The sequence below is a fragment of the Arvicola amphibius genome, chromosome 2 (genome assembly GCF_903992535.2).
Source record: "Arvicola amphibius chromosome 2, mArvAmp1.2, whole genome shotgun sequence".
NCBI classification, from domain to species: domain Eukaryota; kingdom Metazoa; phylum Chordata; class Mammalia; order Rodentia; family Cricetidae; genus Arvicola; species Arvicola amphibius.
The window spans coordinates 142,075,787-142,096,092 of record NC_052048.2 but is presented as its reverse complement, the minus strand read 5'-3'; the positions used below and the strand labels follow the sequence as shown (position 1 = coordinate 142,096,092).

The window sequence follows — 20,306 nt, the reverse complement described above, 5'->3', positions numbered from 1 at the left end:
CTTCCACTTCACATTATACACACAGGAAATGGTATTTCTATAGCACAGGAAGTGAGCAGAGCAGGGACCCTTAGACTAGAGTTGACCTGGCTGGAGCTCCTAGTGCCTATTCCCATAGCTGAGGGTGACTGGGAATGCAGGGTAGAAGACTGTGGCAACTCTGTTTCCCAAGTTCGGCATCTCAGGATCTGTCCCTTTAGGTGAGCAGGGTATTTCCTCCAGACAGACTCTAGGAAGCATCATGTTGTCTCTTCCATCAAACACAACTACCCACAGCCAAAACAAAAAGCAGAAACACAAAGACAAAGGTGATCGTTACTATATTCTTTATTCTCAGTCAATGAGCCACACAGGGGTGGAGAGACAACAGATTGAAAGGGGCTTCTGGGAAGCCAGACAGGGATGGGCAGCAAGGTAGGACTTAGACTTTACAAAAAGTCACATAGAAGATTTACAAGTATCAATTTTTCCCCCAAAAGCATATCCTCTGGGGGTAACAGAGGAAGATTAAAAAAATAATAGTAATCATGAATGAAATAAATGAGTAGTCATTTCTGACGGCCACATCCCCTAAAACCAGTCCTTAAAACCGGCTTGCACTTTAGTAGACCATCATGATTTGCAGATATTGTTCGATATGTAGGCTTTCAATAGAAAGATAAATTCCAAGTCACAGGTCGATACAACACAGAAAAGTGAGCACGCGAAAATAGCTTTAATCTGCTAGCAAAAATAGATTTATGCTGATGTTGATATCAAAACTAAAGACATTCAGATAAATTCTGCCCACACACTGTAGCTGTTATTCCTAAAATCACAAAAGCAACTTATCGCTCTTAGGTAGCTGAGAGGATCTGAGGACAGTCAGAAAGCTTGGAGTGCACAGTAAGCCTACATTAAAAAGCACAGTAACCTTTGCCTCTATTTTTGGCTTGCCATTTTTAATGGTAGAGTAAAACATCTCATTGTAAATCTGGCAAGTGCAGATGAAGGGCAGTGCTAAAAGGCTGAGCAAATGATTGATTGGAAGTAGTTAAAAATAGGGTATGAGGAAAACATCAGCCTAAATGAAGTAAACATTAAAAATCTCAGGTTTGTAGTTTTCCCTTCGGGAGCCCCCCAGATGCACTGGAAGACTGGGGAACTGCTAAGGCATTCTTGCTACTGAGTTGATATCCTAAGGTAAAACTCCACCTATTTAATACAGAACCCTTTTGAGTCTGAGGTACACTATATCTGTTTAGTACCAGTCTCCCCCTAGTGTCTCAGAGGTGCACTGCATCTGTTTAGTTAGTACCAGACTCCCCCTAGTGGTTCAGAGGTGCACTGTACTTGTTTAGCTAGTACCAGACTCCCACTAGTGTCTTGGAAATGAACTGCATCTATTTTGTTAGTCCCAGACTCCCCTCTCACATGTGGGAGGGGGAACTGCATCTGTTTAGTTAGTACCAGACTCATCCTAGTGTCTTGGAAGTGAACTGCATCTAGTTAGTTAGTACCAGACTCCCCCTCGTGTCTGGGAGGGGAACCACATGCTTAGTTAGTACCAAAAGCATCCTAGCATCAGAGCGGGAACTGCAGGAAGAAGCTGCATGGAGGCTTTTATTACCACCTTTGAGGAGAGGAAACTGCCCTTCTCCATTGTTATACTAAAAATGCTCTTGAAAAGAGGAACACTACAGGCTCTATAGACAGGAGAACATCTGTGACTTATCATTAACTTGAAATAGCATAGCTAGAATGAGAGAGGCTGAAAGCGTCACATAAAATGGAGCAGGGACTGGTATTCTGTATTTCAGAAAGTCAGAGTCCAGAAACTTAACCTTTACCTGAATTCTTCTCAAGCAATACCATAGTTCTGCTTTCCTTATAAAATAAGCAAGTCCTATGCAGACAAACTTGTTGGAAAGGGGTGTTAGACAGGACAGAAGGAACACAGAGCCTCCTCCCTTCTGCAGGGAGTTTTAAAATTCAAATACCAAGGTTGCATCTCCAGATCAAGTGCATTTCAGAAAACCCTCATCCAGACACTGGCAGTGATGGGGAGAATTTACACATGGTTCCGGAACATGTTTTGTTCATTCCAGTCCTTGGTTCAAATAAGGTGACTACCAAGGTGACATTTGGGTCAGCTGTTGGTGGGATCCTAAAATAAAGCTTGAAATCAACAGAAATCACACCACGAGGAAAATCTAAGAATTAGCAAACAACTGGTACCACAAGGTGGCACCCATTCCAGTGGTATATTTTTAGGGGTTCTGTTTCTGTTGTTTTTCTGTTTCCTTTGAGTCAGCCTCCGGAGCAGGCCTATTTAACAGTCAATATTACTAAAAGTCCGCATTTATCCTCACATTGTGTACAGCAGATTTGTTTCCCCACTGAGAGCCATTAAACCTACAGCCTGCTTCCTCAAGTCTGTGAGCAGAATGCGGATAATGCTTTAAAAGGAAAGGAAGAAGAAGCGGGGAGCTAAAGAATTGAGCTGCGCCATCCAGCTGCTTAGAAATGGAAATGAGATTCCCACTGTGTTTGTCTGGATGTCTCCATAAAATGGAATAAGTGAACCAATATTTAATGAGTTGTTTAAAATGACAGTCACTTGTAGACGCCAAAGACTACCAATTCCCCTTCAACACTCCATCGTGAAAACTCGGTGCTGTTCAGTAGGTAATCTGCTGTGACACACGTCAGCTCTGTGGGGTCGGGTCTCTCCTTCCACCTCTTCTGTGGGTCCTGGGGATCACACTAAGGCTGCCAGACTTGTACAGACTTGAGTCAATCTCACAGGCCCCCTCAAATGCTTTCTATCGAAGGTTCTTTCCCATGCCGTTCCACACAATGTTTCATAGAATCATTACAGACATTCAAGTCAAAGGCTGAACGATCAGGCTTTGGTATTAATGCGCTCTGGGCAGAAGTGGAAATGGTTTTGCTAACACAGTTCAGCTACTGCATACAATCTGCTATCATAATGTGACATAAGACACAAGAACAATGGTTTCTGTTTGGTAGCTCCTACCTGGGACCTCAGAGTGTTTACACAAGAAGAGAATAGAAGGAAGAGGTAAAGCCTTTGCGGCTTCCTCGGGACGACACAGAACAGCAATGCTGGGTGTTTGTCTATAAGGCAGATGGTCAAACTGTCGACACACGGTTGAGAAGTACAGAGCTTAGCGAGAGGTAGAAAATACCAACGCCACACGGAAGAAGGACGTGCCAGGTTATTTCAGACCACCAGTGACTTCACTAAAGCTCGAGAAGGTCACAGGCTGTTTACCGTAGGTCTTGTACTAAAGGGGAGACATTCCATCCTCAATCAGGGTCAAAAGATGGGTATGCGAGCCCGGGGTGGGGCAGGAAGCTAAAAGTGGATTTCTTAAATCGTTAAGGATTTGGCTCTCACTGAGAAAAAAACGAGAAGCCTTCTGCCTCCCCAGGATGCCATCAGGACACTGAATTATTAGAGATCTCTCTGATTAGTACAACTTCTCTAAGGGGGGGGGGCAGTTTTGCATATAAGGCAACAGAACTACAGGGAGAGAAGGCCTCTTCTTCCAGATGGGCCATGCCCGACTTACATAAAAAATATGCATCCTGCTAACCTTACACAGATGCCTTAACCACTAAAATGCAAATGAAAATATTCTTGGTACTTCAGCACCGGCAGAATTGTTCTGTATGAGCAATTCAAGAGCTGTCTGGGGTTAAAAAGATATCCCAGCTCCCAATTAAACCTGGAGAGCTAGGGCACGGGTGAGCAACCCTGGGTATTCTTAATTCTTAACGCACCTGGGAGAGGGTTGTTTTCTCTGGTGTGATTTTTATAAGGCATAAATTTGATCTGCCCCCCCCACCTTTGGGAAATTAGTGTTAAAGCTTCTTTTGCTTAAACCCACACATTAACATTCAATCTTTCATTTTTATTAAATAGTTTACATATAAAAGGAAATACCGAGGTGTTCTACATTCATATAAACAATCATGATAATACTTGAAATTGTAGAGAAACTTACTGAGGAAAACACATACTTCAGTGCTCACATTGCTAAGCTAAGCACAAGGGATCGTTCTAGACACTATCTTTTAAACGTACAGACACAGGTGTGTGCTGCTTCTGGAAGCAAATGTGGGGAAGTACATTAACACAGCTTTCTTCTTTACTTTTTCACCACAAGACGGGATGGTCCAGTTTGGAAAAGCCAAGGTCTCTCCTCAGTTCCAGGTAGGTCCCGTTGCTCACCCAAGTGTCGTCGCTGGATTTCCTGTGAGAGATGAGACAGTTTCTGGGTTTCTGGCAAACTCTGCTATCACGTCCTTCCTCCCCACCCCATCCCCACCCCGCTCTGCTTTCCCACTATCGTTCCAGACGTATCCCCTGTTCCTGTTGTTTGGGTATTGGAGTGGTGTCAGCAGGCTGGCAGCCATTTTTTTTTTACACTTCTGACATTAAGTACTTAAACCTGGAGGCTGGGAAGGTGGTTCTTTTGAGAGTACATCTCTGTCTCTCTGTTTCTGTCTCTCTCTAATTCCCTGCTCTCTCTGTCTGTCTCTCTCTGTCTCCCTCTCTCCCTCTGTCTGTCTCTCTTAGTGTGTCCAGGGCTGGACTAACAGCCACCACACTGGAAATGATTGACTACTTACTACACAATCAACTACACATCAACTACTTTGATGACTTTAATTCATCAAAGTCAATCTGAGCTAGCATCAAGTCAAATAGAGCCCACCAGTTGGGACCGAGAACTTTCGGTTGAACTCCTCTGGGCAAAGATAATCTGCTACTTAGATGGAAATTCAAAGGCACGAGAGGATTCAGAGTCTACATTTTGGGGTCGCCTTACCTACCTCCCAGTCTCAAGTCTGTTCCCGAGGCAGTGTTGTCTGCTTTATTCTGCCAGAAAAAGCTCGCGTCCACACACGCTGCCCTCTCTCCCTCTCACAGTACTGGTCAGTGCTCTGCCCACTGGGCATTGGATACCAAGGTCTATGCTGGAGATCATTTTCCATTCACGCAGTAAGATGTGTGATGTCTGTCTTTGCTGCTCCTCAGTAAGTCAGCAAACTAAGGCCCAAGGACCCAGTTCAGCCTCCAGTGCATGTGTGTTTTGCAATGCTAGGGATCCAGTCTAGGGCCTCATGAATGCTATCTAACTATTCTACCACCAAGCCACTTGCGCAGCCCTGTAGATCTTTGAAATACTGTTTTATTAGAACACAACCCTACCCATTTCTTTAAATATTATCTATGGTTACTTTCATGATGAACAGCTGGGCTAAGTAATTGCCGAGGCCTTATCGCCTGCCAAGCCAGCAACATCTACCACCTGCTTTTTAGAGGTAAGCTTGGTGATCTCAGCAATAGGGTTTCTTAATCCTATTTAAACAGTTGAATGACATTCTATTGTGGGGATGGATGACAGTTCATCTTAGTATTGCCCTACGAAGGGCAGTTAAGCTCCGTTCGGAATAAAGCATATGCTCTGGGTGCTATTTTAATTCTGTTTTAGAGACAGGGTTTTGATTCTGTTGTCATTCTTAACTTGCCTAGCCTGGCCTTGAACTTGCAATCCTCCTGTCTCAGTCTCCAGAGTGTTAGGATTACATGTCTGTACCACCAGGACGGCTCTTTCAATGTTTCCAAATATGTACATTTCCCTGATGCTAGGATTTGTCCTTCTAGCCTTCTGGAACCTATGCCTGTTGCCAATGCTGAGAAACAAAACCAGACCTACCCCAAACATCAGCAAACCACTGGCTGCAGGTCAGGAGTGGACCCACCAGGAGCGGGCATTCTCTACATATTCCCAAGCCACATAGAGGATGGCCAGGCTTTCAGGAGAGGCATGGCCCCATCTGAAAGACTCCGTCGGGTCCTTTTTCAACCCCCTCTATTCTCTGAGCCTCTGTTTCCTCTCATTCAATATAAGGACAGGAGAGGGTTACGGGCTGCCATTGCCCACAGCCCTTTTACAGTTTTAAGTAAACAAACAGTCTCAACAAATCATCTGTCTAACTGTCTGTCCATCTATCTATAGAAAGGGTTTCACACTATAGCCCAGGCTAGCCTCGCATTCTCACCAAACTTCCTGCCTCAGCCTCCCTCGTGCTGGGATTGCAAGTATGATTACAAACTACCCATGCCCAACTCCAGAAAGCTATTTTAAAAGTAATGATCAATCAGATCTTTCAAACTCAAGCACAAACATATTGGGACTGCTGGTCTAAGCATAGTAGGTACTTTGAATTCTATGGTAGGGCGGTCATCAGCTAGCCTGTCATCACGTAAAACCTAGCCATCTAGCAACCAGCCTCAGAGGCAGATGCTGGGTGTTAGGAGCACTTCTGACAATGTCCCTTTCTTCTGCTACAGGGATTGACTGAGAAACTCTTGGCGGTGCTGCTGAACCAAGGGAAAGAAGCAAGGGAGGCGATGAGGAAGGCCCCAGTCCTGTCTGAGGACAGTGGCGGCCATGCAGACACTGTCTGCAGTGGACCAGCACCCAGAAAGCGCAGGCAGGACCTCTCAGCCCGCCACCACAGCTATGCACAAACCTGAAAAACCGGGGCTGATGCTCCAAGTTGTTTTCCTCTAGGACCCGCCGTCTCTCCCTCTGCAGCTGCTCAATCCTCTGCTTCTGGACCTCAGCTTCCTCTATGTTCCCTTCTTCTAGAAGCCTGGGTATTGAAGGGAATGAGGAAAGGAACAGTCACTGAAAAAAACAGCAACCAACCACTTCTATGCCCGAGGCTGGCTATTCAAGATCGCCTGCACCCGGTCCCTCTGTCAACCCATGATGTCAACCCCTCTAGGCCAGAAGACGGTGACCTTTTTTGAACAGGTGATATTTTCAGGGTTCAGAGACTCTATCCAGAGGAACCCGAGTCACTCTTCTGCTTCCCCCACTCTTCCATGACAGGCAGTGCCACCCTGTTCATTTCCTGGGTACATACTTTTCAAATATAAACACATTCATATTCTGCCCTCCATTTTAAGAGCATAACTGGTGGCAAAACTGCTCTGCTGCATTTTACTTTTTGCTTAGCAACCCATCTCAGAGAGCTTCTTGCAGCAGTGCCTGGACATCTTCATTTTTAATAGCTGTATAGTATTCAGCCTTGTGGGCGTACCTTCGTTATTTCAAACGTACTCTACCTGTAGACACTGGGCTGTTCCTGCTATGTTTAGTGCTACATTTAATGTTGCAGGGAATGACTTTAGACAACTGCCACTCACACACAGGAAAACATATCTGTATAAGAAACTTCTAGACTTAGGATTGGTGAACAAAAGAGTGAGTCTGTAATTGATACATTATAAAACTACACTTTATAAAGAATTGAAGCAATAAATTTCTCTCCATGATTAAGGAATATCTGAGCCTCTTAGCCATGGACTGTTCATGTCCCCGAGTTCATTTTCTCCTTACCAGGTAACATCTTACTGATTTCTCGCCCAAATCCATACTGTAAGATTTTAATACAGATCCATGTTGATCATCTATCTGTGAATTTGGTTATGCACTTCTATTTAAGGCTTTTTTTTTTTTAAAAAAAAAAGTTAAATCATACATAGCAATCTTTCCTTTCATGTGGCCTTTAGATTTTGAGTCTCAGTTACAGAAGGCTCGGGGGGATTGTTCTTTCTGTCTTCCAGAGTGGGAAACTGAGGCTGGGCTGGGAGAGAGGAAAGCCTTGTCACCGACGACACCACTGATTAATAGCAAGCCCAGAATCCGAAGTTAGATCCCAAAGCACTAAAATCATTTCAACTTGAGGGGTCAGGAGAGCTGGGTGCTTTGATTATATCAAATAAACAGTAAATTTCTTATTACTACTACACACAGTAAAATTCTTCAAAATAGCCCTCCCCTCTTTTCTGACATTTCAGTAGAGATGGGGCCCTACAGATGTGTGGAGGACACACCACACATGGATGGACGTCCAGGTTCTAATCCCTCTGAGACAGATGTTTGAAGCTGCCACTTTGTCCCTGTGTACCCGACGACAGCACCCACCTCAGGCTCCTGGCAGCCAGGCAATTGTGAATACCGACTTTGGTAGATTGTTTTAAATGTCTCGGGAGAGAAAGAACTTTGAAAAAACTCTTACCTTTGGTCTGGTCTAAACCGAGTGTCGGTGGGTGGTAATAAAGACCGTGACAATGGATCCATCTCATTTAGCTCCAGTGCAAACTGCGTGAAGCCATAATACTGCTCATAGCCTTTTGGCATGGGATCTGCAAGAGCAACAAACCGCCCGGGCTCCTTCGCAATTCATTCATGTGAGTTAAATCCCTCCACCTTTCTCATCTCAGACCAGCTATGTCCTATCTCTAACTCTAAACTGTTCCCTTTCTACTAAAATATTCTGACTAACAAGTAGCTACTGAGCATTTCTCTACAGATTTTCCCGTCTGATTTTTCTGTCTCAGGGATATGGTCTCTTTGCCTTGGTCCTCTAGTGAATTTATTCAGCGCTGTAGAGCGTCTGTCCTATCTGAGCTATCGCAGAATTTGTTATTCAAATATGCACACCAGGGGCCCAGGGAGATGCCACTCAAGGTGAGAAAGCTGACTTCAGAACCTGTATGGTAGAAGAACCGATTCCACAAAGTCGTCCCTGTCTTCCACATTCCTGCAGTGGTATGCACATCCTTGCATGAATACATAACACACACACACACACACACACACACACACACACACACGCTTTAAAAATCAAATCAAATAGATAAACCACTAGACCTTTTTTTAAGCTAGCCGAGTCCCACTGCAGAACTCCCCGAGGGCAGTCAGTACACGTTATCCTTTTCTTCCCCCTTCCCCTCATTTTTTCCCCACCAAGTCTCAGACATTAAAATCTCATGTCCTGGGGTTAGAACATTAGGTTCTGATTTGCCCTAACTTGGATCTCCACTAAGAATCAGGTATACACCAGGGAGATCCAACGCAGACTAGGGAGATTCCCAGACAGTCGTAACACTTGCTGGTCCCACATCCACCTGCCAATGTCCCCCGTGAACACTGCCACAGACCTGCTTTTTGAAGCTTTCCAAGTCCTATTACCTGTGTACCCCATCCTAAGCTTGCCGGCAGGAGCCAAGCTCACCACCTGAGACCTCGTCCACCAGGGTAAAGACAGAGGTTTCCTTCAACAGGGGCCAGGGGAACTTTAGGAGACAAAGTCAAGGAAGAACAGTAAGGAAGTAACTGATGTGGAGTACTAGTTGAAGGTGTGTTACATTGGTTCATGCTGTGGACTGTTTGTTCAATGATGCAAAGATACACTGCATTCTTTTCTGTTGCGTTTGTTAGACCCTGTGAAGCTGTGATACTGTAACATGTAACAGTGGTCCATAGGGGAAGCTTTCAGCAAATGAGTGACTGTCAGTGTGAACTCTGAGGCTAGGGAGGCAGCCACTGAGACGTCATCCAGCTCCACAGCAACCTTTGGGATGGAGGAAGATGTGGCTGCAGCCGACAAAGAGATGCTGTTGCTCCTGCAGTCGCATCTCTTCCTGACGGCACACAAGCCCACGCTCAGGCGAACTGAGCCTTCCTGTTGCCCTGAGTCGGCATGGGGATGGGTCATGACCCACTTCAGGCTGATGTGCTGTTAAGACACGCTGGCTGGGAATCCTGGGAAATGCTTCATTGTTGAGAAAAGGGAGGTGCAAGATCAAAAGGTCTCTAGTACCCCTCTTCCTCCCTGCTGCCGATACTGAGGTGACCCTATGCTGAGCTGTGACAACCACCTACATGCATGGGAACCAACACATGTAGCATGTCTCCTTATTGACATGTGTCTCTGAGCCAAGCAGGCTGTAGAGGTAACAACAGGAGGCTGTCAGCCCTCAGCTTATTAAACACGGCATGTAGCCCCACGGTTTAAGTGATGAGCAGAGTGGTTTTTTCTTTTCCGTTCCCCAACCTTTCTCTCCCTCCCTTAACCAGACTAACATCCATCCAGAAAGCCCTGATCCCAGGACAGGGGTTTCGTAAGATGACTCTGACTTTTCAGTAAGAAGGCTAAAGTGTTGCTGGTGGAAGCCGTGGGCTTCCACAGCCTTCTTGGCACAGCTGCTCCAGGGGCTGTGTCTCCTGGGATGACAAAGGAGACCAGGGTGGCTTTTGGGGTTGGGCCAATTTGAGGTTCATGCATGTTTTGGGAAGCTCAGGTTGCTGTTTTTCTAGTGACATTTTCCTCTTGACCTTTACTTGGGAATTCCTCCTTGAACTTCACTGGCATTCCAACAAAACCTGCCTCAGTCCCAGGTGTGACAGGAACCCTAGAGCCTTCTAGGCCACCCTTGGATGGACAGTGGCTCCTTTCTGAGGTCCCAAGAACCCAGGATGGAACCTAGCAGACAAACTGAGAGGCTATTGTAAGCATGACCAGGACGTGGATGGGCCGGTACTGCTAACCTGCTAACAAGCAGGCGGCAGCCAGAGACAGAGAGCAGCACTTGCCCCTCACAGCTCCCAGTCCCGCCCCATTCTTGGGATCCCGTGGACACTCACTTGCTCTCCAGACGCACGTGGAGGAGGAGGCCCCGCCACAGTAGATGCTCTCATGCCATTTCCCAAACAGCCGGTGCACAGCCTTCCCATTGCGGTCGAACACCGTGCCTTCGATCTCATGGGCGTTAGTGCTCCAGTATTTTGCCTAGAATGCAGATGAGAATGGTCTGGGAAAGATTCTGGCATCCGCTTATTACAGGTACTGAATGGGGGAATAACGAAAGCACTATTTTCTTCCTGTTGAGTTGGCTTCCTTTCTATGTTTTGCATTTTAACACCTTGTCAGATTGCAAATATTTCCTCTTTGGCACGAGGCTATCCAGGGGTCCCAGCAGCACTACTGAAGAAACTGTCCTTTCTCGCCATGTGCTACTGGGATCTTTTTAAAAATCAATTAAGTGTAAAGATGTGGATTAATTTCCAGGCTTTCTAGTCTGCCCAGGTTCTGGATTTAAAATAAAACACCTTTAGCTATTTAGTAAAATGTACAGCTAATATCCTAGTTGAAGTTTGTAACCCAATAACAAACATGCGTGTAGATAAGCACTTTTTCTGCCTTTGCTTCATGTAATGTAGGAACGAGATACTCAGTTCTTAGACATTCGCCAAGCACCTACTGCATTAGCCAGTACTAATTGGCTAACAGGAATGTCACTGTGATTCCAAAGCCTGAACGCTCTTGCTACTATGATTTAAAATTAACTCATAATTCCTTTTACTTGAAGAAAACAGTCATTTGCATACTAAAGAGGTTGCTTAACATTGCAATTTCTACTATTTTCCTCTTCCAGGCCTGTTCCAGCTGCAGGGTCCTCATACAAAACACTGTCTCATTATTTATCAGTAGTGGCCCGAAAGGCAGCCTTTGGCTTAGCTCAACCCTACTGATCCCAACTCCCGAAAGCACAGCTCAGCTCAGTCTAGTTTGTGCAGTACCAACCTCCAGCCAGCAGAGGGAGTGCCAACTCCCTAGAGGTGATGCTTTGAAACTGTCCCAAGCACCTGGCCACTCTTAAAAACTGTCACGAACAGAAGGCATTTCTCCATAAATCAAAAGCCCAGCACTATTTTCAGCTGAAACCGAAGCCATATTTGGAAAGTTTAGTGACGTTTCCAGGTCATTTTCTACGGGTTCAGTTTTTCTCCTTCAAAGCTTTGGTACAATGCAAGGGGCAGGTGGGACACAGCAGTGCCAGGAAGTGAATAAGACACCAGGAACTGAGTTCTCCAGCCTTGTAAAAGTGGCAGGGGAAGAAAGGATCCCAAACCCTTACGTTCTTTGGGAAGTAGGGGTCAGAATTTTGCCCTTTGCGATATTCACCAACCAAACAAACGCTGATGACTGGATGGGAGTCTGGTGTCCGCCCCCATATTCCTTCAACACCCAGTGCTCATCTTAAATAACTACACCATCTCAAATAACCACACACATATTTCCTGCAAAGCCGTGTGACGGTGGGCACCAGTAATCTCAGTACTCTGAGGGCTGATGCAGGAGGATGGCTCTGAGTTTGAGGCCAGCCTGGACTCAAACAAACTCAGTCTTTCTCTGGTACTGAGAAGATGAGACCAGGTGGATGGTAGACAAGGGAATGAGCACATTCCTTTGTGGCGATGCGGACAACCGATCTACCTGGACTCAGGAAACACATTCTTGCCCCAGCTGCCTGGTCGACCACACAAATGTCCCCTGTGGATTACAGATGGCACAGGGAGGACTGTATGGATTTGCACTCGGTTTGAGATTCTGATCTTAATTAAATGCAAACATCCTTTGGCAAGGACTGTGCCGTAAAGTCACTTTAAGTACTCGAGGTTTTAAAAAGCAAAGTAATTCTAGGAGGGAGAGAAAGGGGTGGGTCCCAAATTAAGGAAGCTGGAGAGAGGCCCTGCGTATTTTCTTGCACCTGGCTGTCCTTCTCATCTATCTGAGCGTTCGGAGCCTCAGCTGTTGGGATCGAGGGCCAGTCAGGGCTGTAGGATGAGCAGGAACAACCATGCTTTTATTCCTGTGGGGCTGGGGCTGGCAAGGAGGGTGAGGGGAGCAGAGAGACAGACGGGGGAAAAAAAGAACTAGGATGCTAACTTCGGTGGTAACAAAAACCTTGAGGAAAATTTAATGGTGAAATGGAGCAGACGAGAGAGTGAGGTGAAGACCACAGGATCTCCGGGAAAGAGGTCAGCAGGGAGGAAGGGAGGAAAGGCAGGCCAGTGTGCTCAGTGGCTTAGGAGGCAGACAGGAGTGAGTGGGTAGCGGGAGCTGGGGCTGGGGAGGAGTGAGGGTGTGAGTGTGTGTGTGTGTGTGTGTGTGTGTGTGTGTGTGTGTGTGTGCGTGCGCGCGCGCGCGCGTGCACACACATACATGCATGCACACTCACGCACTATGGCTGCACTCGCATTCCGAGGGGTGAGAGCTGGCAGTACTGATGATACAGAACCTTGTGGGCCATTGAGAGAATGCAGGTGTCCACTTGAGAGGAAAGCTTTGTAAAGGGAATGGTTGGTCGCACCTTGCCTCGTGGCAAAACACACGAGCATAGCGGTCCCCGCCCCAAGTCCTTTCTTTCACGACAGTCTCACGTTGTAGTCCAGATTGCTCTCTGACTCGCAATTCACAAGCCTCAACCTCTTGAGCGCTGCTATTCCAGGCACATGCCACCAAGTCTGGCTTCATTTCAACCATCTCAAATGCACGGCTCAGAACTATGAAGTACGTTCACAGTGTTGAACAACTGCCGCTACTTTCCATTTCTAGAACGTTTCCATTTTCCCAAACAGAAGCTCCGAACCCGTGACACAAACTCTCTATCCCCACTCCCCCCACACACACGCACACACAGCTCCCGATGACCCAGGCTCTATTTTCTTTCCCTCTAACCTTGGCTCTTCTGGCAAGCCATGGAATTGGAACAGACAATACAATAATATAGAATACATCTTTTCGTCTGGTTTATCAGCTTAGCAAAATACCTTCATGTATCTCTGTGTCACATGGTCTGATGGCGTCTTATAAAAGAGTCCCTCAGGCTCTTCACTGAGGGCCCACGGTAGGGGAGGCAGGCAGGGTCAACGTCCCAGTCAAGTGACAGTGTGGAAGACAGCCTGTGCTCTGGCCACCTGGCCCTGCCCTCTAGCACCAGAGCTTGGCCCCCTCGAGGTACCTTTATGAAGTTCACTTTGCAGTGGCAGGAGTCATCGGTCAGGTTCTTGATGACAATTTCACCGTAGTGCTCGATCCATCGCTGTCCGCTCAAGATGTTGTGGATGCAGGAGGTCACTTTGTTCCACTCAAAGTGATCCCCAAAACTGAAAGAGAGGGGAATGTCAAAGATGACTCCCAGAAGAACCAGCCACAGATGCAGAGGGGCATCCTACTTTATACAACAGGCAGGGAATGAATCACGCAGCCCTCAGTTGCAGACCCAGACCCGAATAAAGCTCCAAGCGACATGTGACTGAAGTTCTCGGGCCAGCAAACTGCCCGGCTATGGAAGGGAAATTGGCAGAAGGATGCAGTGGGGTGGGGGCCAGTCTCCCACTCTTTAATAAATGCGGTGGGGTAGGGGCCAGACTCCTACACTTTAGTAGGTGCAGTGGGGTAGGGGCCAGTCTCCCACACTTTAATAGATGCGGTGGGGGGCCAGACTCCCACACTTTAACAGTCACAGATTATTTACCCCTCTTTCATGAGGAAGAACGCAGGCATTGCTCACAGAGCCCAGTAGCAACTGTGAGGAAACGGTAAACAGCATTTTAAGTGCCTTATGCATAATATGTATCAAATCTTCCCACGTGCCCTGAGAGGCAGGCAAGGACACTAGTTACAAGAAAGGAGTGGCAGCCTGACCAACGACAGCCTCGGGAGGAAGGGCTACAGCAGCATGTGACTTCCCAGTCCAGCCAGATTGCTTTAAAAACGCCTACTGATGAGGCCTGCATTACCAAAGCCATGTCTGTCTCTGAGGGAACTCTGACAGTGAGATGGGACCACGGTGATGAAGAAAAATGACCCTTTATCTTGGAGGGAGGCAGAAACGAGTTTTAAAATCTGCTCAGAGAGCTGTTGTCTGCAGGAGGCATTTCCATCCGGTGAGAGAAAGCACTAGACTGTGAGCCTGCCAGGCAGAGGCCACCTGAACTTACTGCCAGATGGAAGGAGAGAGAAAAGCGTCATCTCCGAGCCAGAGGGATTGGTGGGCAGCCTGGACAATCTGCTAACGTGGACTTCTGACCCAAGAGCTGACATTCCTAATGCAGAGGAACTTACGCTGGCAGCGTCACGTGCGTTGTGCCAATTGGGACAATTTCCATGGATTTACCCCAGAATTTGTTTTTCCATCTCACATCTGAAACAAAATATCAAATAACACATATTCAACAAGACAGGTAGGTAGAGCAGAGGCCTCAGGCTCGACAAATGACTGGTCTTTCTATAACTCTCACGGATAAATTGGTTCTAATGGAGGCAGTTATTTGTGCACTAGAAATAGGTACCCAACAGGGTACCCAAAACAGAATTAGGAAAACAAAGTTGTAAGGCAAAGTTCTCTTGAAAGAGTCAACAGCACAAAAATGAGATAAGAACAAGTCGTGTTCACACAGACACGGGCTGTCCCCAGTGTGCTATGGTGTCAAAGAGTCTTGTCAGAACAGCTTGCCATCCCCTCCATCCCCAAAAGCAAGTCTTAGGAACATCGGTACCAAAACAACCCTGAAAATGTAAAGAGGGAGGGGCCAAAGCTCAGTGGTAGAGGCGCCTGCCTTTCCCAAACCTTTGGGTTAGGATCTTGAGAGTAGTAAAAACAAAGCCAGGCAGGCCGGGCAGTGGTGGCACACGCCTTTGATTCCGCCACTCGGGAGGCAGAGGCAGGTGGATCTCTGTGAGTTTGAAGCCAGCCTGGTCGAGAGAGAGAGAGAGAGAGAGAGAGAGAGAGAGAGAGAGAGAGAGAGAGAGAGAGAGTGTTCCAGGACAAGCTCCAAAGCTGCACAGAGAAACCCTGTCTTGTTTAAAACAACAACAACAATAAAACAAACAAAAACAAAAACAACAAAACCAGAAAACAGCAAAACAAAGCAAGATGAAAATCTCCAAACAACACTTAAAAACAAAACAAGGGGCCAATGAGGTGGCTCGGCAGGACAAGGTGCTTGCTACCAAGCCTGATGAACATGAGTTCCATCCTTCAGACCCACAGGACAGGAGAAATCCCAGTCCTGTTAGTTATCATTTGCTCTACATACATACGTGTATACACACACACACACACACACACACACACACACACACACACACACTCATGCACTAAATAAATGAAATGAAAGCTCAATAAATTAAAAACGCTCATAAAAACAAAGATGAATAGAATTTAGAGGTGCCAAATGTAATTTTGGAAACAGAATTTAAATTCTTAAAAAGCAAGAGACCTATGTGTTGTCTACAGTCTGCCGCAACCCCTGCGTGTCAAGATGTTATAGACTGAGATAGAGGAAGAGTTCCAGGAACAGGTGACTCAGGGAAAGATGAAGGGAGTTTCTTAAGAGATAAAAATAAAAGAATCAATCTCTCGAACCTATAGCATCCATAAGAATCAACAAAATGACACACTATCAATGAATATGTGGTACACATCAGCTGCTGTTCAGGAGGGAGAGGGCTGTGCATCAGGAGGGCTGACACTGTTTGAAGAGCGGGTCAGGGACTGCTTTTGGGAAGACTGAGCAATCCCCGGAAAGTGTGAAATCTTCCATGCTATGAAAGCGGAGGTCACATGGTTCAGCACATACCTTGCCAGAAAACAAAGTTTCCCGACTCAGCGTGGCAGGCGGAGATAGGTGGGTGGTGGCTGACCTGGTGGAGACAAAGGACAAAAACCATAAATTGAGGAAATGTTACGGCTGGAAGCCATTGCTTTTCCCCTTGCGCTGAGCCGGGGCCACCGGAGCAATGCTACAGCTTGAACAAGTGTGTCTTCAAGAGGGCAGTCCTGACATAGCCCCTTCCTCTGTGTCGGTGGGAAGGAAGCTGTGAATGGAAGCCTCCAGAAGCTTTCCTGGGAGCATGGCCATCCTCAAGTGATGAGGACACAGGCATGAATTGAACAGTATAAAATAAAGAGAAGATGCTTGAGGTCTGCACTCTCCTCAGCTATGAAAAGACTTGCAAGCATTTTAACCAAGCTGTCAGTGTCACCGTTCAGGCGTGCCACTTCTAAGTAACAGAACATAAAGATATGTCCTCCTAGGGCTCAGAAAACCGAACCGTATGTCACTGATATGGTCAATCCAAGAGAGGTCTTTCTTTTTTTAATTTTTAAAATTTATTCACTCATTTATTGGGCATGCGTGTGGGCATGCACATACACACGCTCTCGTGCCATGGCTCCCACGTGGAAGGTGAGAACAATTGTGGGAGCCGGTTCTCACCTTCCACGCTGTGGGTCCTAGGGATGGAGTCTAGGTCCTAAGCCTTGGCAGCCAGTGCCCTTACCAGCTGAGCCATCTCACTGGCCCCGGGGAGAATTCTTCAGAATACTGTGTCTGTAAAGCAAAACTAGCCATAGCCATCAGAGAAAGCTCATCGAGTGCCAAGAGGGGAAAGGTGTGAGGACTGTGGAGATGATCAGTCCACGGCGCCATTGCTGTGTGAGTGCGGGGAACTGGATGCAGACCCAGAACCCACACTGGGGAAGGCAGGGAGCAAGCAAGCTGGGCATGCTGGCTGTCATTTGTAACCCCAGCACTACGGCAGAGACAAACAGGTCTTGGGACTCACTCAGGCAGCCTAGTCTACCAGATGAGTACCAGGCTGGTGAGAGACCCTGCCTCAAAACACAACAAAAACACATACATAGATGATATCTGAGGAACAACACATGATGTTTTCTTTTGGCTCACATACATGCACCTGACAACACATGAACACACACACAGACACACGCGCTTGTAAAACACGCACAAACACACTTGCAAACACACATGCTCGCAAAGAAAAAAGTATCATTAATATATACAAGCCTCGAAACAGAGACTGCCACTGGGAGGGCGCCATTGCTTGTTTTACCCATCAATCAAGCTGCTCAATACAAAATGGAGCCTGCGTTCCATCTCTTTACCTCGGTAGCACTCAGGACTCTGTTCTCACAGATCAGTACCGTATAGAAACCAGCCATGCTGGCAGTGTGCGTCCAGAAATTCCTCTGATTTCAACGGCTCTTAGCAGAGTTGTCTTTTATTTGGAGGATCTACTCAAGGCCTTTCCTACGAACAGCATGGAGGCTGAAACCAGTTAGGTCCAATTTCCCAAACCACAGCATGGAGAGAAACCAGCAAAGCAAAACTGAGTATCAGTGGTGTGTAGACTTCAGGAACAAAGTGTCAAGTAGCTGGACGGTTCTCAGCCACACCACATTAACCACTCAGGACTTCTACCTGGACCGAGCAGGTGTGTAAGGAGGGATGGGGGCGGGGGGGGGAGGGAGAACAGACAATGACAAGCCCACAGCCACTCACTTGCCCGCCCTGGGCTCACCCATGCTGAGAATCCTGCTTTGTAAACCACCCACTGTGTGGAGCTTGCTGGGCTGAAGGATCCCCAGGCATCCTGCCACCGCCTTAACTGACAGGCTGCGGAGCCAGGAAAGCAGAGAAAGACAGAAATAGCATCCACACCTTCAGATTACTCAATGAACCGAAATCCCAGCCATGGGAAGTAGGAGGTGGGACGCTGCTGTCGCTTGATGTGTCTTAGTTCCCCGTGTGCTGTCTGACGCCACAAGGCCCCTGCTTTTCTCCGCAGTTTTGGAGAGAAATTTTCACTATCTTCTGGCCGCAACTCCTATAATCAAAGCAACCACCTGCTTCTCTTTGTCAACGGTTTCGAAATCCCAACTACTGGGCAATACTTTGGAGCACAAAGCCCTCTATCCTCCTCCTTCCTCCCATGAGAGCACTCTCAGAATAATCTAGCTGAATTTTAAATCATAGGGTTGCATATGGTTAAACTGGAATAAGGCCATCCCCCCCCCCTCCTCCAATCACAGTTCTCTACCTACCTGACATGTCTCACTGGAGTGGGTGAGGAGCCATGGAATGTGGGAGGGAGCAATACAGCCGCCATCAAGAACTTGCTACGTGTACGGGACCCCCAAATAGAAATACCAAACCAAACTACTGCATACAAACATCACGTGCCTAGTCTGTAATTATTTTAAGTCCAATAAAATGAAGCAGCGTACCGTCCATAAGAACTAGAGGGCTCTTGTGATATCAGGAAGTATGCACACATTTTATAGGAATGCAGGTGTGATCTTTTTAAACCACTACAGCAGATTGACAGTGGCCAGCCAACTGCCTTTAAATAGACCCAAAAGAAGTACCGGCAGGGCGGCAAGAAGGCTGGCGCTGGGGTCATGGGAATCGGAGAACTAGCTAGCCCCGCCCCTCACCAGCTACAACACATCACAGCTAATCCTGTTGTCCTGGAAGCAGGTGAACCAGTCCTGAGGGCATGAGAACAGGAGAGCTGACCCAAGCCCCATGTCCCCTACGGAGAGAGGGGGAGAGAGAGAGAGAGAGAGAGAGAGAGAGAGAGAGAGAGAGAGAGAGAGAGAGAGAGGACAGAGACAGAGAGAAAACTTTGCCTGAGAGAGAGAGAGAGGGAGAGAGAGAGAGAGGACAGAGACAGAGAGAAAACTTTGCCTGAGAGAGAGAGAGGGAGAGAGGGAGAGAGAGAGAGGGAGGGGGGGAGACAGGGACAGAGAGAAAACTTTGCCTGGGCAGTGGAGCTGGCCCTGGTGCTGTCAACAAGGTTGAGCTGGAGCCAAGGGCCCAAGAGCAAGGGAACTGGCCCCACCCCTTTACCTAACGCATTTGCTTATGACTTGCTTTGCTCTGTTGCTGCCAAACTACTCTGTTGGAATATGGAATTTGGGTTTAGCCGAAATCTGTTTCTAAGACATGGTCACTCATATTTAGTTCCAGAGTAAACTATCTTATTCCTATTGAGGTAAGAGTGGTGTGGAGGGGGTTTGTTGTTGCTGTTGTTGTTGTTTCTTTTGATTTTTGTGGTCCCATGCCCTGAACAACATAAACAAAGGCTATTCTCCCATCCATGGTCAGCAGTTCTGGTATCTCTGAGCCTGGTAACTAAACTTCAAACATGACCCAGAAGAGTGCAGGGAAATGAGAGTGGAAAGCAATGGGCTCTGGAGACGCAGGAAGGCTTGCTCGCTTGGGCCTCGGTCTCTTTGCAGTAGCTAACCTTTGGGTGGCTTGCCACTCTGGCAATCTAGAGATCAAGTGTGATCACACCTTCTAGAGGCAGAAAGCGCTAAACAAAACTACCAGTCAATGGAGATGAGGATAATGTGACAAGAAGCGGCTTCTGATCACAGGAGTCGCTTCTGCAACATGTCATCATGTCTTTTCCCATGAGCGACAATACAGAGAAAGATGCTTTGGTCTAGCTGAGCTCTGGAGCAGCGATCGCTCACTTCCTGGGACTCACCGACATGAACAGCCACGTGCCCAGCACTGTACTAACTGAGTCACAGGGCTGGAGGAGAGAGAGACCCACCACTCTTCCAGTGACAGATGGATGGCTAGCAAAGTTAGGAGGAGGAGGAAACTGTCTTCGGCCTTTAGCTTGGAGATAGATAGGACTTCTGTCCATGTCTTTTTTAGGATAAAATCACACACAATGCAAGTACACACAGAGATGGGGGGGAGGAGTACACACAGAGATGGGGGGGGGAAGAGAGGAAGAGAGAGATCTTAAATTAGCCCCCC

At 47.1% G+C, this 20,306-nt stretch overlaps 1 protein-coding gene across 6 annotated transcripts in view; it reads right to left on the bottom strand.

The window, feature by feature from the left end:
- Positions 1–309: 309 nt before the first annotated feature.
- The window catches only part of Osbpl3 (oxysterol binding protein like 3), a 173,215-nt gene continuing 153,218 nt past the window's right edge, over positions 310–20,306 (bottom strand). For all 6 annotated transcript variants that reach the window (XM_038318195.1, XM_038318198.1, XM_038318199.1 and 3 more), the window contains 7 exons: positions 16,305–16,368; positions 14,788–14,866; positions 13,682–13,826; positions 10,521–10,665; positions 8,110–8,236; positions 6,553–6,675; positions 310–4,262 (listed from right to left, as the gene is read on the bottom strand). In XM_038318195.1, the coding sequence (XP_038174123.1) occupies positions 4,166–4,262; positions 6,553–6,675; positions 8,110–8,236; positions 10,521–10,665; positions 13,682–13,826; positions 14,788–14,866; positions 16,305–16,368 (780 nt within the window). In that variant the 3' untranslated portion in view covers positions 310–4,165. The remainder of the gene's footprint in view (positions 4,263–6,552; positions 6,676–8,109; positions 8,237–10,520; positions 10,666–13,681; positions 13,827–14,787; positions 14,867–16,304; positions 16,369–20,306) is intronic.